Raw genomic sequence first — 21,646 nt, 5'->3', positions numbered from 1 at the left:
GGTCTTTTGTAAAACATGTCGTTCGTTACAACCGTCGAATCATCTATGTTTCATCTATGCGTTCTCTTGCTCGTAAAGCTAGTGATCCCGGCGAGGGTACAAGTACCCTGATAATGCGAGCAGAAAAAAAGGCGTGTGAAAATGAAAATGATAACGTTGCGATGAACGAACAAACAAACGGTCGTGTCGCGTTTATATTTTACGATTTTGAAACGCGGCAAGACGAAACGCTCGTAGATACCGAAAACGTGAGAATTCATGTACCGACTCTTTGCGTAGCGCAACAAATTTGCGTAGCATGTGCAAACGAAGACGACATGACGGTGCGATGCCGATGGTGCGGAATGCGCGAGTTCGTATTCCGTCTCGATCCCGTGAAACAATTTGTCGATTTCGCAACGCGAACGACAAAATGTTTCAAATTATTTGTATCGCGCATAATGCGAAAGCGTTCGACGCGCAATTTATCTTAAAATATTTTGTAGAAAATCCGAAAAGCACCCATGAACCGCGCGTTATTTTGAACGGAACAAAAATCGTCGTAATGACGATCGGACATACGAAGTTTATCGATAGCATTAATTATATGCCGATGCGTTTATCCGATTTACCTAAGGCCTTTGATCTGAGCGATACGTCGAATAAAGGCTGTTTCCCGCACTTATTTAATACTATCGATAACCAATCGTATATAGGATCAATTCCCGATGCTAGATATTATTCTCCCGATCACATGTTGCCGGAAGAACGCGAAAAGTTCCACGCATAGCACGTGAAAATTATATTTTTGACTTTCAACGCGAAATTATCAGATATTGTCGAAACGATATAGATATTCTTCGACGAGCGTGCATGAGTTTTAGAAAAATATGTTTAGAACGTGGAAACGTGTGTCCGTTTGAGGAATGTACGACTATCGTTTCCACATGCATGAGAGTTTTTCGTAAAAACTTTTTGCGTGAGGAGGAAATAGGAGTCATTCCCTCGGGCGGTTACAGAAACGTTGACAGGCAATCGCACAAAGCTCTGCAGTGGTTGGTGTGGATGGAACGCGAACTCGGACATCCCATTATCCATGCGGAGCGAGGCCGCGAATATAAAGTCGATGGCACGCCCGTTGATGGATATTACGAAACAGAAAATGGGTCACGACGCTGGGTGCTACAATTTCACGGTTGTTTCTGGCATGGGTGCCCTTCGTGTTTTAAAGTAAATCGCGAGTAGTACGCTTTCGTCTGCGAATCGCGGGGATACGATCGACGCGCGCTACGAACGGACGCTCGCGATGTCATGGCGCCTTCGTAAACGCGGTTATCACGTGATGGAGAAATGGGAGTGCTCCTTCGACCGAGAAATTTCGAATAATAGAGAAATGCAGAATTTTCTTAAGGATCATCCGTTGATAAAGAACACTCTTCTCGATCCTCGCGAAGCATTTTATGGTGGACGCACGGGAAATATCGTCACGCGATACGAAGTTTCAGGTACGGAAAAAATACGTTACGTCGACGTATGTTCTCTGTATCCTTTCGTATTGAAAACCGGCGTTTTCCCGAGCATCCTAAAATTTACGTAGGGCAAGAGTATTCTTCGTTAATCGGGGTATCACCAAATTATAATTTCAACTCGATCGAAGGTCTCGTGCGATGTAAAGTACTCCCACCACGTGATCTCTTTCATCCGGTACTACCGTATCGCGTACAAGATAAATTATTGTTTGCGTTATGTCGGAGTTGCTGCGAAACGTTCTCACAAGTTGAGTGTACTCACGAGAACCCGGTGGATCGAGAATTCGAGGGTACCTGGGTATCTTGTGAATTACGCAAAGCCGTCGAGAAGAGTTATTTCGTGACGCATGTGAGCGAAATTTGGGAATATAAAGTCGCACGATACGATAGCGATACTCGTCAAGGCGGACTGTTTGCCGAATATATTAATACCTTTTTGCAATTAAAACAAGAAGCGAGCGGCTGGCCGAGCGAATGCAGGGAAGACGCTGACGGTGATGCTAAGGAGCGTTACCTTCGGGAATATGAGGAAACCGAGGGTATCACATTTGACAGGCGAAACATCGCGCGCAATCTCGGTTTACGTTCGGTCGCTAAGCTTTGTTTAAATTCATTTTGGGGAAAATTCGGCCAACGATCCAATTTGCCGAATACCGAAATTATAAAAGCTCACCAGCAATTTATGACTTTGCTTACGAGTCCTGAGCATGAGATAACCGGTATATTACCCGTAAACGACGAGGTAATATATGTTTCGTGGCGACTCCGAAAAGAGGCGGTCGTGCATTCTCCGCTTACGAACGTTGTGATCGCGGCATACACAACGGCGCAAGCACGATTAAAATTGTACAGTTACTTAGAATTATTGGATAAACGGGTTTTATATTACAACACGGATTCGTGTATATATGTCAGTACCGGCGATCCGAATGAGTATGAACCGCATACGGGGAATTTCCTGGGCGATATGACAGACGAGCTCGAGAGCTACGGCCGCGGTAGCTACATCGAACCGTTCGTTTCCGGTGGTCCGAAATTCTACGCGTACATTGTTCGTATTCCGTCGGGATGCACACACGAAACATGTAAAATTAAGGGTATTACTTTAAATTCATCGAATAGCGGGTTAATAAATTTTAGTAGTATTAAGAATATGTTAATAGAAAAGGAAAGAACAAGACGAGACGAAGCCGGTCCATCGATAAATCTACATTTCAGTGCAATTCGACGCACAGCGTTTCACGACGTTGTTACGCGAGATGAAACAAAGATATGCTCACCAGTATTGCTGAAACGTAGATTTATTAATAACCGTTATTCGGTTCCGTACGGTTATGCACCGGAATAAATTTTCTCCTAAGCTTTCTTAAATAATCGAGTTTTCCGCCCCTAGTCAAAGATTGTAAGAAATTTTTGTAAAATATATTTTTCAGAGAGAACGAGATGTAAAAATAATGTAAATGTGTACATGTGCTAATATTAATTTATATCTTAAGTAAATATTGTAATTTTAAAATTAAGAAGTTTTATTTTTATAAAATTGATGTTCGATTTATTTTAAATAAATCTATAAAAATTATATTTCTTAAAACATGTTTTTTCCCGTAACTCCTTTCCGCCTTCCTTCAGCCATTTAAAAAAAATAAACATATTTACATGCACAGAAAAAATTTGATTTCTTCAATTTCCTACCCTCGCTGTATTTTTTATAAAAACGATACCTTTTATAGAAAAGGTAAGAATATATATATATATATATATATATATATATATATATATATATATATAGAACAAATTTTAAAAAAGATTTTTCATTTCATATAAAAATATTTTATATTTAAGAAAAATGATTTTATTTTTAATTTTTTAGCGCAAACTATATGGCCGGCTTATAACGCTGTTTCGCTGGCGCGAGCATCTTCGAGGATAAGCTTGCTCACACCGCGGGGGTGAATCAGCTCGCCCCGCGGTATTTTTCGCTAGCCCTCGCGGGGAAACGCTGGCGCGAGCGTATCTTCGCCGCGGTGGGCCCCCCGATCGCTGGGATAAGCTTACAGCCCCCTTACAACCATCAGCCTTTATGAAATCGCGCACAGACGCGAATCTACCATTTCGTAAAATGGATGTACGGTGGAAACATCCGTGGACGTCGATCGTGTGCGGACCCACAGGATATGGGAAAACGATTTTTGTGAAGAGATTTCTTCGTCATTTATCCGAAATGGCCGATGTACGTTTCGAAAGAATTTTGCTTTATTACGCGGAGTGGCAGGATGCTTATCTACAGCTTCAATACGAAACTCGAGATTTCGTTGCAGCGATCGAATTTCACGAGGGATTACCGCGTCCGGAAGATTATTCTAGCGATCCGGCTCGTCCGAAATTGATAATAATTGACGATCTTATGAGGGAATCGTCTTCGAGCGAAACGATCGTAGATCTGTTTACCAAGGGAAGTCATCATAAAAATCTCAGCGTAATTCTCATCACACAAAATCTCTTTCACCAGGGCCGCAGACAACGCGACATATCTCTGAACGCGAATTACTTTGTGGTTTTCAAAAATCCCCGGGATCGCGCGCAAATTCGTCATCTCGTCAAGTCTATCCGAACGATCCAAAGTTTCTCGAGGAAGCGTACCACAACGCCACGTCCCAACCTCATGGATATTTATTGCTTGATCTAAAACAATCGACGCCGGACGAGTATCGTTTTCGCACGAGCATATTTTCCGATGATACAGCGAATTACGTTTATGTAGCGCGCAGATCCTTTTCCGGAAGTTTCGTATAAAAGTATCGTCCACGCATTCTCTCGCGACAGTCGCGCGAGTTCCTCGCGATGAAGAAGAGAACGTCATCGATTAATGCGAGAAAAATCGCGGAATGCTCGATCGGTAAGAAAAATATTTGTCTTCTCGAAGCGCTGTGTTATTCGAACAAAAATCAGCGCGCCTCTTTCTTACGCTGGGCAGACGAAAAATTCATTCGCTGTATCTGCGAGTGCGTTTTCAATACTCTCAAGAGTAACGTTCCGCTCGAACGCAGTGAAAAAAATCGTCTAAGCAGATATAAAACAACTTTGCGTCACTTAGTGAGAAAACGTTGTAATTGGAAAAGTAAGAAAAAGCTATTACTACAGCGAGGCGGATTTTTACCGTATCTTATCGGACCTATACTATCCTTCCTATTTTCAAAAATTATCGGAGGGTAGTTCAAGAGAAAAGAAATCGAGTTATGGAAAGGGCTAAGAAGATGATCTTAATTTCCACGGATAATCTCGAAAGAATACAGCAACGGTTCCAACAACAACAACAACAACATCCGGTAATAGGCACGACGAAAAACGTCGCACGATAGAATTTGGAGATGATACAGGGAGAAAATTTAAATTCCGTACAAACATCCGGTACGCCTTTATCACGACTCGATTCAGATATGAGCAGGATTCTTAATTCACCCACTCCGCGCGATATAGCGAGAAATGGAAATTGTATAAGGAACTTTGGCGATATCTTCATTTTGATAAAACGCAAAAGGAAGATTCGACGCGTAACGCCGCCGATGAGAACAATTCAGATGCGCGGGAGGGAGACGTGGCGGAACAGGCGCGCGAATCATCGAGCAAATCTCCTCATCTCGAAGAGTACGTAAGTAATACAGTACGGGCCGAGTCTTTGCGTAGGCGCGAGCGGCAAAGCGTCGAAAAAATATTAGAAAATGTGTCGAAAAGTTTTCCAAGGCACGTTTATTTTTGAAACATTTGATTGATAAAGCAGTACCCGCGAGAATTATTTGGAACGAAGAAGGAATCGTGACTATCGAGGGTAACGTTATAAAAGATTCGAATATCACGGAACTGATAAACGATGCGATGCGCGAAAAAAAAACCGTGAAAGCAATAGGAAGAGGTCAGTTTGCACGATTACTGCGTACGACGAACACCCCGGCTGTACTCGTAGGAAATAAGGAATTGTTAGCAACCACATTTGTCAAGATATTATCACCATCACGAGCGAGTTCCACCCCGAAAATACCAAGAAAACTTTCAACGACGACGGCGACGACGACGACGACGGGGACGAGGAGGGTACGACGCATGAGAAAGGGAAAAAAACGCAAGACCGAAGAAGTAAAGCGAGCGAAGTGCGCATTGTTTCTTTCGCCGCGTTTTCGTAAAGACAATATCCCTATAACCTTCGTGAAAGATTCTCGACAGGCAAGAAAGAGACGCTTACTCGATTGGAGTGAATTGAAATGATCAGGCTTGAAAATTTGTATTACGATCCAGCGCACTATGCGGGGTATTCGGCAACGGATAACTTGGCGCATGCCGCTAAACCGAATTTCTCTCGTAAAGAAGTAGCTCGCTGGCTCGAATCGCAAGACGCGTACACTGCCCCTCGAGACGAAAATTTCCACGATTACGTTACAACGTGACGAATATCGATGATCTGTGGGAGGTCGATTTGATCGAACTCCGTAGTCTCAAGAGTTATAACGACGGATTTTCTTATCTGCTCGTGATTATCGACGTACTTAGCAAATTCGTCTGGGTGGAACCGCTGCGGGATAAAACGAGTAATTGACAAGAGGCTTCCAAAACATTCTCTCGAGAAGCGATGGACGAACGCCCGTGTACTTACAAACCGACAAGGATAAAGAATTTATCGCACGCCCGCTGCAAGATTTTCTGAAAGAAAGAGGCATACATTATTGCGTAGCTCGCAATCCAGACAAAGCCGCTGTCGTTGAACGCTTCAATAGAACGTTGAAGGAGCGAATGTGGCGCTATTTTACGCATAAAAACACGCGGCGTTACATCGATGTGTTGCAAGATATTGTGCGCGCTTACAATCACACCCATCATTCGTCCATCAGAATGCAACCGGCGACCGTTACGAGAGAAAATGCCCGCATCGCACGTGAAAATATGGAGTGACGTAGAGGCGAGAGAGAGAGAAGGGGGCGTCGAAAGTAGTAGAACAAAAGGCTAAATTCGATGTTAACGATCTCGTACATGTCAGTAGAGCGAAAGCCACTTTCGAGAAAGGATACGAAGCGCGGTGGAGCGAGGAAATATTTCGAGTTTGTCGCGTTCTCCATTGGCGAAAACCCCGCGTGTACGAATTGTGCGATTTATTGGGTGAACACATTGATGGGATTTTTTATGAACAAGAATTAGCACGGGTCAATAAAAACTTAGCGGAAGAAAAGTTTATCGTCGAGCGCGTGATAAAGAGCAAAGGACGCGGTGCTAATAAATAGGTGCTAATTAGCTGGCAAGGATATCCCAATAAATTCGACAGTTGGATCCCCGCTTCGAGTTTAACTTTTCTCCAAGATGAGGAGGAGCAATTTTTCATGGTTCTTCCGAGCGATAGCAGTAAGAAGTATTTTCCGGGAAATACAACCTCTTCTTTTACCACACAATTACCTCATAGTGTACATTTATTCGGAGAATGGGAAGTCGCGCTTAGCGAGATTCAATTTCCCTCCAGTTTCTTCCACGTACGTCAAGGAGGTAATAAGATTAGATTTGTCGATTTGAAGAACGAAAATGATGAGAAAAATGCTGATAAGTTTACGGTGAAAGAATTGCACTTACAGGCAGGGGTTTATGAAAATACAGAGGAACTTATCTACGCGATTAATAAAGAGTGCAGACGCGCCGATTTGCATTTTACTTTCGAACTACAAAAAGGCTCAGGTGGTAATATCCGTATAAACATCGAATGTGACGACAACTGTACTCTCGTTCATTATATAAATCTGCCAGCTAATATTTTTCAAATATTGAAGATCAACATCAATGATACCGGCACAATTTACCGTCACAAGTTACTTAATTTCAGCGAATTAACACCGTTTTTGAAACTCGATTATGCCATCGGTAATGGACGCACAGTATCTTTCTGGACTGTAGAACCCTGTAGCCTATGGCACGGTATCCCTGATAAAATGTACGTTTATTGCGACATTTGCAAGCCTTACATAACCGGCGATACGCGGAGTCCGCTTCTTCGAATCGTTTCAATCGATACACCCGGCTGTAATTACACGTACGGGACGAATTTGGTAAAATATTTCCCCACTCTGCAATATACTCCATTGCGTCAAACGAAATTCCGTAAAATTGAAATAGATATAAAAGATCATCGTGGAGAAAAAATACCATTCGAATCCGGAACGCTGATAGCGACATTACACTTTAGACGTGTCTGTTAATTATCATTTGCGCTGGAAAGTCTCAGAGCTTTGAGAAAAAACTAATCACCCTATGGAATACGACGAGTATTACGAAAGGCAGAATGGTGGAGGTAGGGGAGGAGGAATTCCGCAAATTTTCGTCGGTTCACCCTATCAACGTGGTCACGGAATCGGGAGTTTCCTCGGAGGATTATTTAGAAGGGCACTTTCTTATCTAAGCAGGGGAATACGTGCACTCGGGAAAGAAGCTTTACGTGCCGGAATTGGCATGATAGAGGATGTTGAAAACAGTACTCCGTTCAAGGAAGCTCTCAAAACGCGACTCAAGGAATCGGGTAGAAATCTCAAGAGAAAAGCTAGAGAAAATATAAGCGAATTAATAAAGGGATCGAGATATAAAACATCCGCAAAAATGCGCGTGGATCAGTCCCTTTGGAGGGCACGACGCACGCACCGGTAAATCCGGGAGAAGCCCTGTTCATAAACGTAAACGAGTCGGTAAAAAAAAGAAATCGACGAAAATCGGTGTGAAAAAACCGAATAAAAAATCATCGAAAAGGAAAGCAGCGGCGAAAAAAACTAAAAAGCGGACGAAACATCGACGAAATAGCGGGAAAAAGCGCACCGTATCCGATATATTCGCTTAACTGACGCGAGTGTGAATCGTAAGTTTGAGAAATATGTCTTTTCTCCATACTCACTCGAGCGAGTGTTTAAAGAGTGAGCTCGATCTTTTCAGTTTACCACCTACTCAAACGAGTATCGAGAGTTCACAATGGATTTATTACAAACCGGTAACTTCGCTCGCGGACGACGAACCTATAGAATTCGTCGTACCCGGACACGGAGAAGATTAGCTAGATCTCACGCATATCATGCTAAGCCTTCGCATACGAGTGGAAAGTTTACCCGGCCCTGGAACAGCGGCAGGAGGAAACAAAATAGGCCCTGTAAATCATCTACTACATTCGATGTTCAACCAGATCGATGTATACTTCAATCAAAAACTCGTATCACCCCCGAACAATGCCTACGCGTACTGCGCGTACATCGAAGCATTGTTAAATTATTCTTCACCGGCAAAAACTTCCCATCTGATTTCTTCTCTCTGGGACACGGACGAGCCCGGTTATATGGACGCGCTATTAGAATCGGGAACCCCAAATCAAGCTCTCGTAAGACGCGCCCGATACGTCCAAGGTCGTTCGCTGGATCTAATAGGCCATCTTCATTGCAACATCCTTAATCAGGATAAATTTTTAATTAATGGGGTAGAGGTTAGAATGAGACTCGTTCGTTCGAGAGATGCATTTTGTCTCATGGAAGCCAACTCAACGTCGAAAATACGTATTCTAGATGCTAGTTTGTTCATAAGAAGAGCAAAAATAAGCCCCGGAGTGTTACTCGATCATGCGAGAATGTTGAGTAAAACAACCGCCAAGTATCTTCTGACACGAGTCGAAGTTAAAACGTTCACAATTCACGCAGGAATGGTAGGAGAATCGATTGATAACGCGATACTCGGCCAGCTTCCAAAACGCGTAATAGTCGGATTCGTCGATAACAAAGCGTTTAATGGCGATAGAAAGCTAAATCCATTTAATTTCAAAAATTACGGCATAAATTTCTTCTTGTTATATGCCGATGGCATGCAAATTCCGAGCAGACCGCTGCAACCAAATTTTTCAAAAGACGAGCCGCTCTACATCGAGGCTTATAATACCCTCTTCTCGGGACTGGCATCCATTTTCTAAACGAGGGGAATTCCATAAGCAGAGAAGATTTTGCCGATGGATTCACGCTTTTCGTTTTCGGTCTCACTCCCGATCTATCGGCAAATTGCGCAGGACATTGGAATCTTGTCAGACATGGAAGTTTACGATTAGAAGTACGATTCGAAAAGGCGATTACAACAACGATTAATTGTATCCTTTATGCAGAGTTCGAAAACGTGATGGAAATCGATTCTTCGCGTCAAGTCATTGTAGATTTTAGCGGATAAAGACAATGGTGGGAAACCTCACCCCTCCACTGTGGTCACTCCTTATATTTACTCGAACTACAACGGAAAACAGCTTCAGTTTTACTCGACACATGAATTACGCCGCTTCGAAAAAAAGCATATTCTACATCATGGATATAATCGTCGATATACAAGATTTCCGTGACATCGAGGGAAAGTTTATACCGAAGGAAGTTGCGCTCATCGGGGTTAACGAAGCTTTCATAGATCATTGGATTGTGCTACCACCGTATCCGTTCACCGAATTACCCGAAAATTGAGAAAAGAAAACAACTGGCTCTCGCAAAACTTCCACGGTATCGAATAGATTGACGGAACAGCCGATTCCGAGCATTTCACGGTGGAACTACGTGAAATTGCACGGCGAGTACGTTACATATATAGCAGAGGCCGTGAGAAAGTACTTTATTTGCAAAAGACGCTCGGCAGAAACGTATATAATTTAGAAGGAATCTCTCCCGGATTCAAAAACCTAGCGGAAGACGAGGAGCATGAATTACGTTGCGGTCATCACGGGTTTCATCGAAATTCTAACAAATTTCGTTGCGCGTTGCGCAACGCGTGCAAACTGAGATACTGGATGCAATCGCAAGAAGGCAGCAACAGCAACTGTAACTCGAGCAACGATGATTCTTTTACCGATCAAAGCTTCAATGACTCCGATACAGAAAGCGGAGTTTTTACGATAAAACAAAATTTTCCGAATCTCCTTAGGTGGAGAAATAAGAGCTTGGAAACAGAACAAGCGGAGTGCGAACAAATGAAAGCGGAGAAAGAAGAGTTATCGAAACTCGCACATGAAAAAAAGGAGACTTCTACCGTAAAATCCAAGCAAGAGGATAAAAATATAGCGACACCAGAGAGGGGGGAAATAACTGAATCGTCTTCCCTTTCTGCGAGAGATGAATTCGTTCGAAATCTTACGGGCGCTGCGTCATCTCAGTGTCGGACATGCGGGTGTGTATCCTGCCGACAGAATCCCGATGATGTGGACGAAGTCGACGGCCATCGTCGCGAACACCGATAATCACGATCGCCCTGGACAACACTGGGTCGCCTTCTACATAGACAATGGAGAAGGCACTTATTTCGATAGCTACGGACTACCTCCCTTGGATTTCAGATTCAATCTGCGACTTCAACGAAACTCTACTACCCATAGATGGAACATCACGCGTCTACAGGGCACATTTTCTCAAACTTGTGGGCAATATTGCTGCGTATTTCTTTATTATTTGTCCCGCGATTATAATCTTAAACAATTTCTCGAAACATTCAGCGAGGATTACGAAGATAATGATAGATTAATTGTACAATTATTTCGTAAAATCTTTCTTCATGGAAAAAGTAAATGCGATAAATCTCATATAACGTGCTGCCGTATACAAACTTGTACTTTTAAGAATAAGTAAATATTAAACAACACTATTATGAAATGATATGTACAATGATGTATTACACAATAATAATAAACTTAATGATTTTGTAACTTAAATTCCAGCCATCTTATTTTCCCGCCAACCTAAAATTAATCCTAGCTACATTACTTCAAGCTAAAAATATTTAAAACATTTTGCAGACATTGCGTTTGTCATAGGATAAGAGCTTCGTGTAACCCTGTCGTTAAAACATCTAAAGCGAACTTGTCCGTTCCTGTTTTCCCATCGTATTCCATTCTTCGCTAGTCAGGTATATCCCCCTTCAACACCCCGGCATCCTTCTTGTCGCCATTTTATCGCACCCCCGATCAGATCCTGGAACAAATTCTCCTCAGGTGTCCGCCATCTTTGCACACGTCATTTTGTCGAACCCAAACGGACCCAGACACTTTCAACCCCTCCCCTATCTTTTCGTCTAGCATTTCGACAACCAATCACACCCCGGGCAGCTTTGGAAGCATCCAATCACACGCCGGGCAACTATGGGAGAATCCAATCAGAACGCACCATTAATTACCTAATTACCTCCGGCCACGCCCCTCAGCCAATCAGCATGCTCCATTTCCTCGTGGAGGCCCTATCTTGACAGTTGGAGGCCACGCCCCTGGCGCTAGTGGGAAAGTGGTGGGGGTTTGTTTTGACGCTCCATAGCAGCCCACATACTACTATTGTTAAATGGATGATTATCAAGTGACTGCTTGGTGACAGCAATACAATGATACAGAAATACTGAGCTTTTTCATAGTGATTGAGTAAGTAACAAATGGCAAGAAAAAAATAAAACTGCTTATTTTTTTTTCAGAAAATATAATAAGATTTTTTTATTATATGAATGGTATTGTTATTAGATGAAATTATATGTATCTGGTGTAACTCTTAGACTTTATGTAAATAACTTTTTTTTCTATTTTTAGAATGAGCTTGTATTATTTCAAGCATTTATATTGTTAAAAGACAAATAGCCGCGAATGTCGCGAGTAATGTTGGAAAACCCCATACTATTAAAGCTATGACTTTACCCGCCAGAATGGCACTGTCAAACTTTATCACTGAAAGTTTTACTACTAGCACATTACAACCTCACAATACAGCTATTAGAGAAAATCTAGTTGAAAATGATAGTTGCAAAGTATATCAAGCTCTATTAGAGGCAAATATAGCAACAGAAGTTGGCCTAATCGCGTTGGATTGCTTGGATCTCTTCTGTATTCATTTTAAAGTAATGATTATTAAACGAATTTTCTGTTTTTTTGATTTTATGTGTAAATGTGTTAATGATTTCCTAGAATACGTTTATTAGTGATTGCTTCCGTTTAAAGTTTCCGCGCACGAGCAGACGGTCGGACGGCTGGCCATCTCGTGGCGAGCGTGTGTCACTCCCGTGCGCGGGCCCACGGTGTCGGCGCGTGGCAGCGCGGCGGCGCGCGCCGGCGCGCTCGTTGCTGGGCCAGAGTGGCGGTGACCGCCACAAAATTATCTACGAGAATTATGCAATCAAGATTTTAAAATTGAGACTATTTATATGACAATATAGAGACATTCATTAACTGGATCTATCCCTAATAGCATTCGTCTATTCTAAGAACGTTTCACGGAATATTATACAAGTATATTCGAGATATTCTCCAAACATTCGTAATACTGCGATACCTGTGGAATGTACTTAGATCGTTACTACTGCTCACTTACTACCGTTAATCTAATCCCTAGTATGTACTGGAGAATATCTCGCAGTATGGTCATAAGATAAAAACTACTAATATGTCGCAAAAGTATGATCGTCAAAGATTGAAAGACTAATTGACCATTTTTAGATAATACAATAAATAAATATTTATTTAAAGACATTAAAAAGTCAATACAAACATGTTTATAGATTTTAATGCATAAATTTAAATATTAAATATATTATTTAAGATACATATAGTATTTTTAATCATATTGATTTTAAATTGATATTTATGAAACATTAATATGGTTTACTTTTTTCAGGATATTCTTTTTGCGAATGAAGTTGTTATGCAAAAGTTTGCGATAACGTTGTTATGCAAAAGTTTGCGATAATGTTATGCAAAAGTTTTTCAATATTTATTTATTGTTTCTTCAAGTCAGTAAGTCCGAGACGTTATTTCGTCACGTTTTTATTAGACTTCGAACTTTTTTAAATAATTATTCTATTGCGCTTTTTCAAGGTGATTGTTTTTTTAAGATTTTAGAAAATTTAGTTTTCTTTATAACGAAAAAGAAATAAATATATAAATTATCATCTTTGAAGAGCATATGTAGGTATGTAAAATATGTATAGAGCTTGAATATATTTTTTCTTTGTAGGCAGTGCTGTTTTGCGGTTGCTTATGTTATGAATTACTATGTTGCTATAATAGTAAACTAAGTTCCATACGATAGGACCAGAGTGCATTTGCAGATACAATACTCTTGTTGAAAGCACAATTGCTAAGTTGTTTTATTTATGCCATACGTTTTTATCTTTTTGTTGATTTTAGCAGAATTGAAAGCTTTAAAATCTATTACATGTTTGTAAGTGATAATTTTACTTTCTCAAATGTCGAAGGATGTAATTAGTCTGAACAATTCACGATTTCAAGAATGGCTATCGTTAATCAATAGCCTATGCTTTTTTTGATAAAGTGATGAAGAGGATTTTCCAATTGAAGTGAAAGATCTTAATAAAAAAAATACAAACAGTTTTAATGGCAACTGCGCAAATACGGGAACATAACAATGACCCTGAGATGCTGGTCGATTTACAACATAGTTTGGCTAATTCTTATGCCAGCACCCAGATTTTAACACATCGAGATTTTAAAATTAAAACTATTTATATGACAATATAGTAACACTCATTAACCGGATCTATCATATTTTATGTCAAAATTTCGTATTCATTTATATCATCATTTCAGTTGCAGGTTTCATCCCATTATAGAATTTAAGCAGCATCGAGCAGGATGGGTGACCGTTTTAAAAATATGCAATGATACAAGATAAAAAAATGTTTCATTACTTTCTCTCATTTTTTTCATTTTTTATACTTATTTTCCGTAAGAGGTGTCACATATATTATAGATTTTCACGATCTATATGGCTATTTGAGATACCCTTATGCATGTCCTACATGATATATTGTTTTTAAACCATTTTTATCTTATGACCATACTGCGAGATATTCTCCAGTACATACTAGGGATTAGATTAACGGTAGTAAGTGAGCGGTAGTAACGATCTAAGTACATTCCACAGGTATCGCAGTATTACGAATGTTTGGAGAATATCTCGAATATACTTGTATGATATTCCGTGAAACGTTCTTAGAATAGACGAATGCTATTAGGGATAGATCCAGTTAATGAATGTCTCTATATTGTCATATAAATAGTCTCAATTTTAAAATCTCGATTGCATAATTCTCGTAGATAATTTTGTGGCGGTCACCGCCACTCTGGCCCAGCAACGAGCGCGCTGGCGCGCGCCGCCGCGCTGCCACGCGCCGACACCGTGGGCCCGCGCACGGGAGTGACACACGCTCGCCACGAGATGGCCAACCGTCCGACCGTCTGCTCGTGCGCGGAAAGCCGTAAGGCCCGCCCGCGCACGAGAGTGATACACGCGCTCGCCACGAGATGGCCACCCGGACAATCATCAACTCGTGCGCGGAAGACCACACGGCCGCTATATAAGAGCGGCCAGCACCAGCAACCGACACTACCCCTCAGTGCGCTCTGGGGCCCGTACACGGCTAAAGAAACACTGAGGTCCGACCGCTTGCGGTCAAATTACACGGCCTTTTGCGGCTGGCGTTACCGACCCTTCACAGGTCGTACTCTCCCCTCGGTGGCCGTTCACGCCATAGAGGGGCTCCTCACCCTCCGACGCGGCCGTTCACGCCGTGCCTCTTCTCGCCGAACTCTCCTCAGCGGCCGTTCACGCCGTTGGGCGGGACTCTAGGCATCCCTGCCGAGAGGCACCTGAACGAGCCACCGCAGATTCCGGAGGAAGGCCACGCCGCAGAGACGACGCCGGAGTACGCCGCCAAGGATCAGACTCCGCCACCACGTCACAGCCACCTCTCCACAGCCGCCGACCTCGCAGCCGCATCCGCCCGTGCCCTAGCAGCCTACTGGCCGCCATCACCGCGGGGAGGCCTACCCCCGCCGCCAGGACTAGCGCCGAGCGGACTCCACGGCTGGGAGGACGACGAGATGGCCAGGCATCGACACCGGCGACACCGCGCCGACCAGAGCCCGTGCCGCCAGCGCGGCGGAGCGAACATCGCCCCACGGCCTCGGAGCGAGACCGATTAGTCGAGCTGTTTGGCGCCCTCTCGACTTCCTCCTCGTCGGCCGATAGCCACACGTCCGGCCCAACATCGCGGACGCCACCGCACCAGAGCGCAGCAGCTCCGCGGACTTGTCCGCCTACGCCGGGCCGCAACATCCATTTTTCGGCCCGCAGGGATGCACGCGGCGAACCAATCACCCCGCAACGGGCGAGGTTCTCGCCGCAGATTGCGGCACATCGCTGCCCATCCGTCCCAGGCTTCACTGGACTACGACCGGAGCCCACCAGCACTCCGTGGCGCCTCATACCCCTTGACCTGGGGAGCATCACGCGGGGAACGCCCCGCCAAGACCACCGGCAGTCTTCGTTCCACGCCGCCTCTCAGACTGAGGCCTCGCCATCCATCGAAGCCGCTCTAACGACCCGAGCCAGGACGCCTCATGGCGGAGCCGGTGCCCGCGAGAGACGCGCACAACGGTACAGAGAGGAACCACACGCCCCGGTCACCACCGGAGGCACCTCGTATACGCGGGGGACTCAGACTCCCACGCCGCGCCATTAATGTACACGACGTCTTTCTCTATATTAAAGATGTATAAAATGTACTTATGAGAATCGCCTATTTCTGGGAACCAGCACGAACAACCTTTCTTTCCCCGTCGCCCATTCCGCTTTGTACTCGAGAAGCAGACAGCGGACTGGCAGCGCCGGAGACTCAGCAGATGCACAACGTTTTCATTGGTGGACATACGAACCACCACATTGGTGTACACACAAACACCATATTGGTGACCCCTGACAATACACCATAATTTAATTACATATATAAAGCCGTGAATATATTATGTTTAATGAGAATCATTTTTCTTATAAAAATTGTTTATAAATTCTTATATATATTTTGTTTATGAATTTGTTAATAATTGTATTAAATATGCGAAATATTTTTTTTATTTATATATTATAGTTAATTAGTTAATTAAAAAAAGATAGTAATTAATAATGTTATTTTATTATTTATTTATTAAAAATGGCTTAAAAATAATAATTAAATGATGATATATTTATGACGATAATATTTTGTGACAAATGTTACGTCTATAGAATATACGCCCGCGATAGAAAGGCGTATGTATCATTTCCATATCTCTGAATATAACCTGAGAATATACGTGTGCGATGAAAAAGCATATGTATCGCTGCGTAAATCCTGAGAATATACGCGCGCGAAAGAAAACCAAACTGGTACTGTCAGTGATGTTTTAGCGTGCATCTCAGTACGTTACAGATAATCACAATACAAGCAGTACGAAAATGGGATGATTCACAGTATGTCGCGGGGCTGTTAGGGAAATCATAATGATGTTATCTTGCTACTTGGGATACGACAAATATGATATTCTACACAGATTTTATATGAATAATCTTAGTACCTTCAGTATGATACATTCAGTATAAATACAGAATATTCGTATGAGAATATCATTATGTGCTGAGGGTATATTCGGTATATTCTGAAGATAAGCTTAAGAATATACGAGAAATGATATACCATCAAGATGTCTTATGAATGTTCTCTGGTATATTAGACAATAGTACGTATGACCATAGTACTTTCAGTGTATGTAGAATATATTTTATGTCAAAATTCCGTGTTATATCATCATTTCAGTTGCAGGTTTCATCCCATTATAGAAGTTAAGCAACATCGAGCAGGATCCCAAGTAGGATGAGTGATCGTTTTAAAAACATGCAACATGCATATAAGATAAAAAATGTGTCATTATTTTTTCTCATTTTTTTTCATTTTTTTCACTTATTTTCTGTAAGAGGTGTCATGTATATTATAGATTTTCACGATCTATATGGCTGTCTGGGATACACTTATGCATGCCCTACATGATATACTATTTTTAAACCATTTTCATCCTATGGCCATACTGCGGAATATTCTTCAGTACATACTAAGGATTAGATAGTGAGCAGTAGTAATGATCTAAGTACATTCCACAATATATCGCAGTACGTATTTCGAATGTTCATTGTTCTTAGAGCCGCAACACACATTTCTGCATAACGCATAAGAAAATTAACCAATTATAATCCATTTCTACACAATGGAAATGAAAGATTCTGATTGGTTCATTTTCTTATGCGTTATGCATTATGCCTTATGCAAAGTATGTGCTGCAGCGGTGGTATAGTATATACAATAGTGCAACTTTTCCGATTTCAGCGTATGTCAAAATGAACTGCACATGCGCGAGTGAGATATGTAACCAATCAGGACACGGATATTCCGTCTCACTTTTTGTCTATATTTTTTCTCTCCGTTAGCATGAGATGCTTACATAAGCTGGCGGATTCGTCGCTTGGCTACACGAGAATAAGAATGTGAAGGGAAGGAGGTGGAGGCAAGATATGTATTGATCTTCACACGATTAATTATAACGTACAAAATATATTCTTGAGATATATTATAAGATATTGTATCACAGATCACAGATGATCGACTGACTGACAATTCCAGAAATTGAGCGCGATTGTCATCTCTCCTTCTAGCGGCGATTCTCGTCGTCTCCTCTCTCTCACATGGACGTCCCTCGGCAGATATTGTCACGCGCTGATTGGCTGTGCGGCGCGTCCGTGTGTTCGTTGATGTCGCCACAAAGCGGGAGGTGAGGTCCCCAATCGGACACATTGCCAATTTGGTCGATTAAATAAAAAAATTTTTGATAGATGGCTCACTAAAAAATTCCTAGGCATCGGCTGATGTGAGTGGTGTATCCGATTAAAAATGTGCGCATCAGGGACGCTCCCTAAGAGCAGCTGTCCTTCCAAGCCATTCGTATCCTATTCGCATTTTTAATTCTTAATTTTCAATTTTCAATTTACCCCGGGCTGGACGTAACAGAATTCATTTAAACAAAATTGGGGGCTCGTTCGGGATGAAAAGTGCGATCTTTGAAAGTAGGAAGGATCATGAGATCTAATTCAAATAAGGGTGAGGTAGATAATCTCTACAAACTTGCTTTAGAAAACAAAGCAAGATCGAAATCCAAAATAAATACACAAGATACACCGTACACTTCTATTCTAACAAGATATACCATACACTTCTACTTCAACACTCAGATTCCAATCCTAAATACTTTTTCCTTAGACGAAACAATAATTTTGGGAAATTTGTGACTGTTCTTGGATCGTCCGGGGATTCCATTGCTTCTGATGATATTACATTACAGACAAATATATTTGATAATAATAAAGTCGAGTTAACAAATGGTAATCAAGGAGATAGACTTGAAGATCTAAAAATGGTTCATTCTAATCCTTTTACTACTCTAAAATACGCGATCGAAGCCGTACCTTATTTTGATGATGAAAATATTCCAATAAATTATTTTATCAAAGATTGTGAAGAAGCTAAATCTGTGCTGCCGAATGAAGCTGAACTATAATTTATTAAAATAATCAGAACCATAATAGTCGATGAAGCGCGCCGTATTATTCAAGATCAAAATTTTAATAGCGTATCTCAATTAACAAAATATTTAAAACAAAATTATGAATTAACTAAAAATGTTTATCAACTTCAGGAAGAACTAGGTTGCATTTATTTAAAAAATGATGAGGATGTTATAATGTATGCTAATAGAGTAAAATTATTAAGAAAACAAATATTAGAAGCTTACAAACATTCGGGAAACACTCTCTCAGATAAAAATATTAAAACATCTCTAGAAAGAGATATGTGCAAATGTTTCATTAGAGGTCTAAAACCCGAAATTGAGCAAAAAATAACTCGGAACTTAAATGTGCAAGAGACTGACGCGCTAAGGATAGGAAAAGAACTTAGAGCAATAACAGACTTACGACAGGGAAGCGGCCTCCGGTCAAGCCAGGCTAAACAAAAAGAGCAAGAGTACGTGAAACGTGTCAGATATGCCGAAAGGAAAGTCATTCAGCCTTTAATTGCATAAAATTAAATGTGATTCCTCAACAATCTCGCAGTCTGGGAACTGAAATTCTAATATGTCAAATTTGCAAGAAATACGGACATAGCGCCGATAAATGCAGACTTCGCGATCCTCAATCACGTCAATTAGTAAATGTAATACGCGAAAATATTATCGTTTGCTAGTTATGTTCCAAAATCGCGAAAATATATCAGACAAACAGTAATGTAAAATCTCAATTTAATAAACAAATCGTTACTTGTCAATGGTGCGATAGATCGAGTCACACTGCAAATAATTGTTAGAAAAAAAGAAAATGATTTATAGATAGTAAAAATAAAATCACGTCAAATTTGCAATAATTTCGGTCATCTCGTTAAAGATTGTCATTCAAAATTTAATCAATCATCCGAATTGAAAAGCATTTTAAACTTTAAACTTTAAATTGTAAAGAACAAGAGCATCTTCCAGAAGATTGCCAAATAAAAATCATGAGTAATAATCGTAGAAAATTAAATAATCCGGAAAATTGCCCCTTGAAGATGAGTGTGCAAAAGGAAGCCGAAAGAGTCTCACATTTAACATAAAGAAATCAAGTAGATAGGAATATCAGCGAGATACGCCCAGTAACCGTAAATCTTGATAAGCATAGTCGTGTGCCTATCGTTCAAATTAATATTTACGATATAGATTCTGATGTAACTCTAATGTTAGATACTGATTCCGGACCGAATATAATTAAAGAAAATTTTATATCAGAAAATGAATCAATTAATTATAAAAATATTTTAAAATTAAATGGTAAAAATAATTATCCTGTGTATATCCTCAGAAAAATTATTTTAACCGGTAAATTTCCATGTAGTATCAGAAGATTTTCTAATTTTACAATCCGGTATACTAGGCAACGATTTTTTAAAACAAACGTCGAAAATTGATTACGCGCAAGGATATATAAATGTATGTCAGGAATTATCGTGCCATTTTTCTCGCCTGACTATAGTTCTCGAGATATTCACATTTATTTATTGCAAAAACGATTAGCCAACTAAGTATTGTTATAAAATAAATTATAAACAATAAAAATTTCATAAGGTCAATTGTTATAAATTGTTATAAACGATTAACGGTAAATTTTTATTAACAAATAATCATAGTAAATCATGTCAACTAAATCCCTCTTTCGACTTAATATAAAAATTTTGTGAAAAAACGAGAAATAAGAAAAGGAATAGGAAATACCGCTCTTATGGAAGTATAGCATTAAGCAATAATCGCCATCATCGACATACAAGTATATACTCATATCTTGTTCTATGTGTGTCTCATAAAAAAGTATTACCTGTAGAATACACGCGTACCACCAACTATATAGTATATTTTACAGACACCCTATATTCGTGTTCGTCATAAACTATAAGATTTACGGAAACTTATGAAATCTTTTGGATGCAGTAAGCATATAAGGACTCGGAAAACTAAATTCAATATGTGAAATTAAAACACAAGTTATTTACTTTAAGGATTTTATTAAAATGCAATAGAAACATTTATTTCTGATTTTAGGAAACTAAAATCCGTAATTTCAGGAATAAGGAAAATGTAACACTAATGCTTATACTCACTATGTTCGTCAGACAATTTGCAGTATAATAACTATATATTTCTTTGTGTAATACAGAAAATTGCAGAACGTTAAACATAAATATATATAAACATGCACGAATTGCTTTAAAAGAATTTAAAATAATTTCTCTCTTAAAGACGGCATTCTTTGATATCAAATTACAAACTTCATTTTCTTTTGGTACGTCGAACGAGCATGTTTGTTTACATTTAGTTCCTGGAAAAATAATTCGGAGTCATGTTAGTTGATACAATAAATCCAAAACAATTCCCAGAATTTGAGGGTGATACTTCGTTCTGGAATATTCGGAGGCTGATGAAATCCGAAAGTATAAAAGGGCTACCCAAGGAGTGCCCGCAGAGCAGTCAAAATTTAACGAGCGAATAGTGCGCATCTCCGTATCAAATAATCGTATCGAATAACGTATAATATATATATATATATATATATATATATAAAATAACGTATAATATATATATATATATATATATATATATATATTATATATATATAATATATATATATATATAGAATAAATTTATCGATGATAAAACAAAAATTCAGTATATGACTAATAAAAAC

General features: G+C 40.4%; 2 protein-coding genes and 1 pseudogene across 2 annotated transcripts; all 3 read left to right on the top strand.

The window, feature by feature from the left end:
- The first annotated feature begins 34 nt into the window (after positions 1–34).
- Positions 35–1,231, top strand: LOC148935996 (uncharacterized; annotated as a pseudogene).
- A 90-nt stretch (positions 1,232–1,321) lies between these two features.
- On the top strand, positions 1,322–4,194 carry LOC112552506 (uncharacterized). Its single transcript, XM_089080476.1, has 3 exons — positions 1,322–1,484; positions 1,577–2,563; positions 3,827–4,194. Exons 1-3 carry the CDS (start codon positions 1,322–1,324, stop codon positions 4,192–4,194), a joined length of 1,518 nt encoding a protein of 505 aa, XP_088936602.1.
- Positions 4,195–8,592: 4,398 nt separating this feature from the next.
- Positions 8,593–9,471, top strand: LOC148935995 (uncharacterized protein F54H12.2-like). The gene has a single exon (XM_089080475.1). The coding sequence runs from the start codon at positions 8,593–8,595 to the stop codon at positions 9,469–9,471; it is 879 nt and encodes a 292-aa protein (XP_088936601.1).
- The last annotated feature ends 12,175 nt before the right edge of the window (positions 9,472–21,646 follow it).

Source organism: Pogonomyrmex barbatus, unplaced genomic scaffold, assembly GCF_055798465.1.
Source record: "Pogonomyrmex barbatus isolate J1 unplaced genomic scaffold, ASM5579846v1 scaffold3, whole genome shotgun sequence".
NCBI classification, from domain to species: Eukaryota; Metazoa; Arthropoda; class Insecta; order Hymenoptera; family Formicidae; genus Pogonomyrmex; species Pogonomyrmex barbatus.
Note: the sequence above shows the minus strand (reverse complement) of the source record. Positions and strands in the feature narration are given on the sequence as shown.

What these genes read in the sequence shown, in the direction of transcription:
- LOC148935995 (XM_089080475.1), top strand. Translation starts at nt 8,593, where the DNA reads ATGCTAAGCCTTCGCATACGAGTGGAAAGTTTACCCGGCCCTGGAACA.
- LOC112552506 (XM_089080476.1), top strand. Translation starts at nt 1,322, where the DNA reads ATGGAGAAATGGGAGTGCTCCTTCGACCGAGAAATTTCGAATAATAGA. An exon ending in CACGCGATACGAAGTTTCAG is followed by an intron (nt 1,485 to 1,576) that starts GTACGGAAAAAA and finishes AAATTTACGTAG; the next exon opens with GGCAAGAGTATTCTTCGTTA. An exon ending in ATTCTACGCGTACATTGTTC is followed by an intron (nt 2,564 to 3,826) that starts GTATTCCGTCGG and finishes ATTTCGTTGCAG; the next exon opens with CGATCGAATTTCACGAGGGA.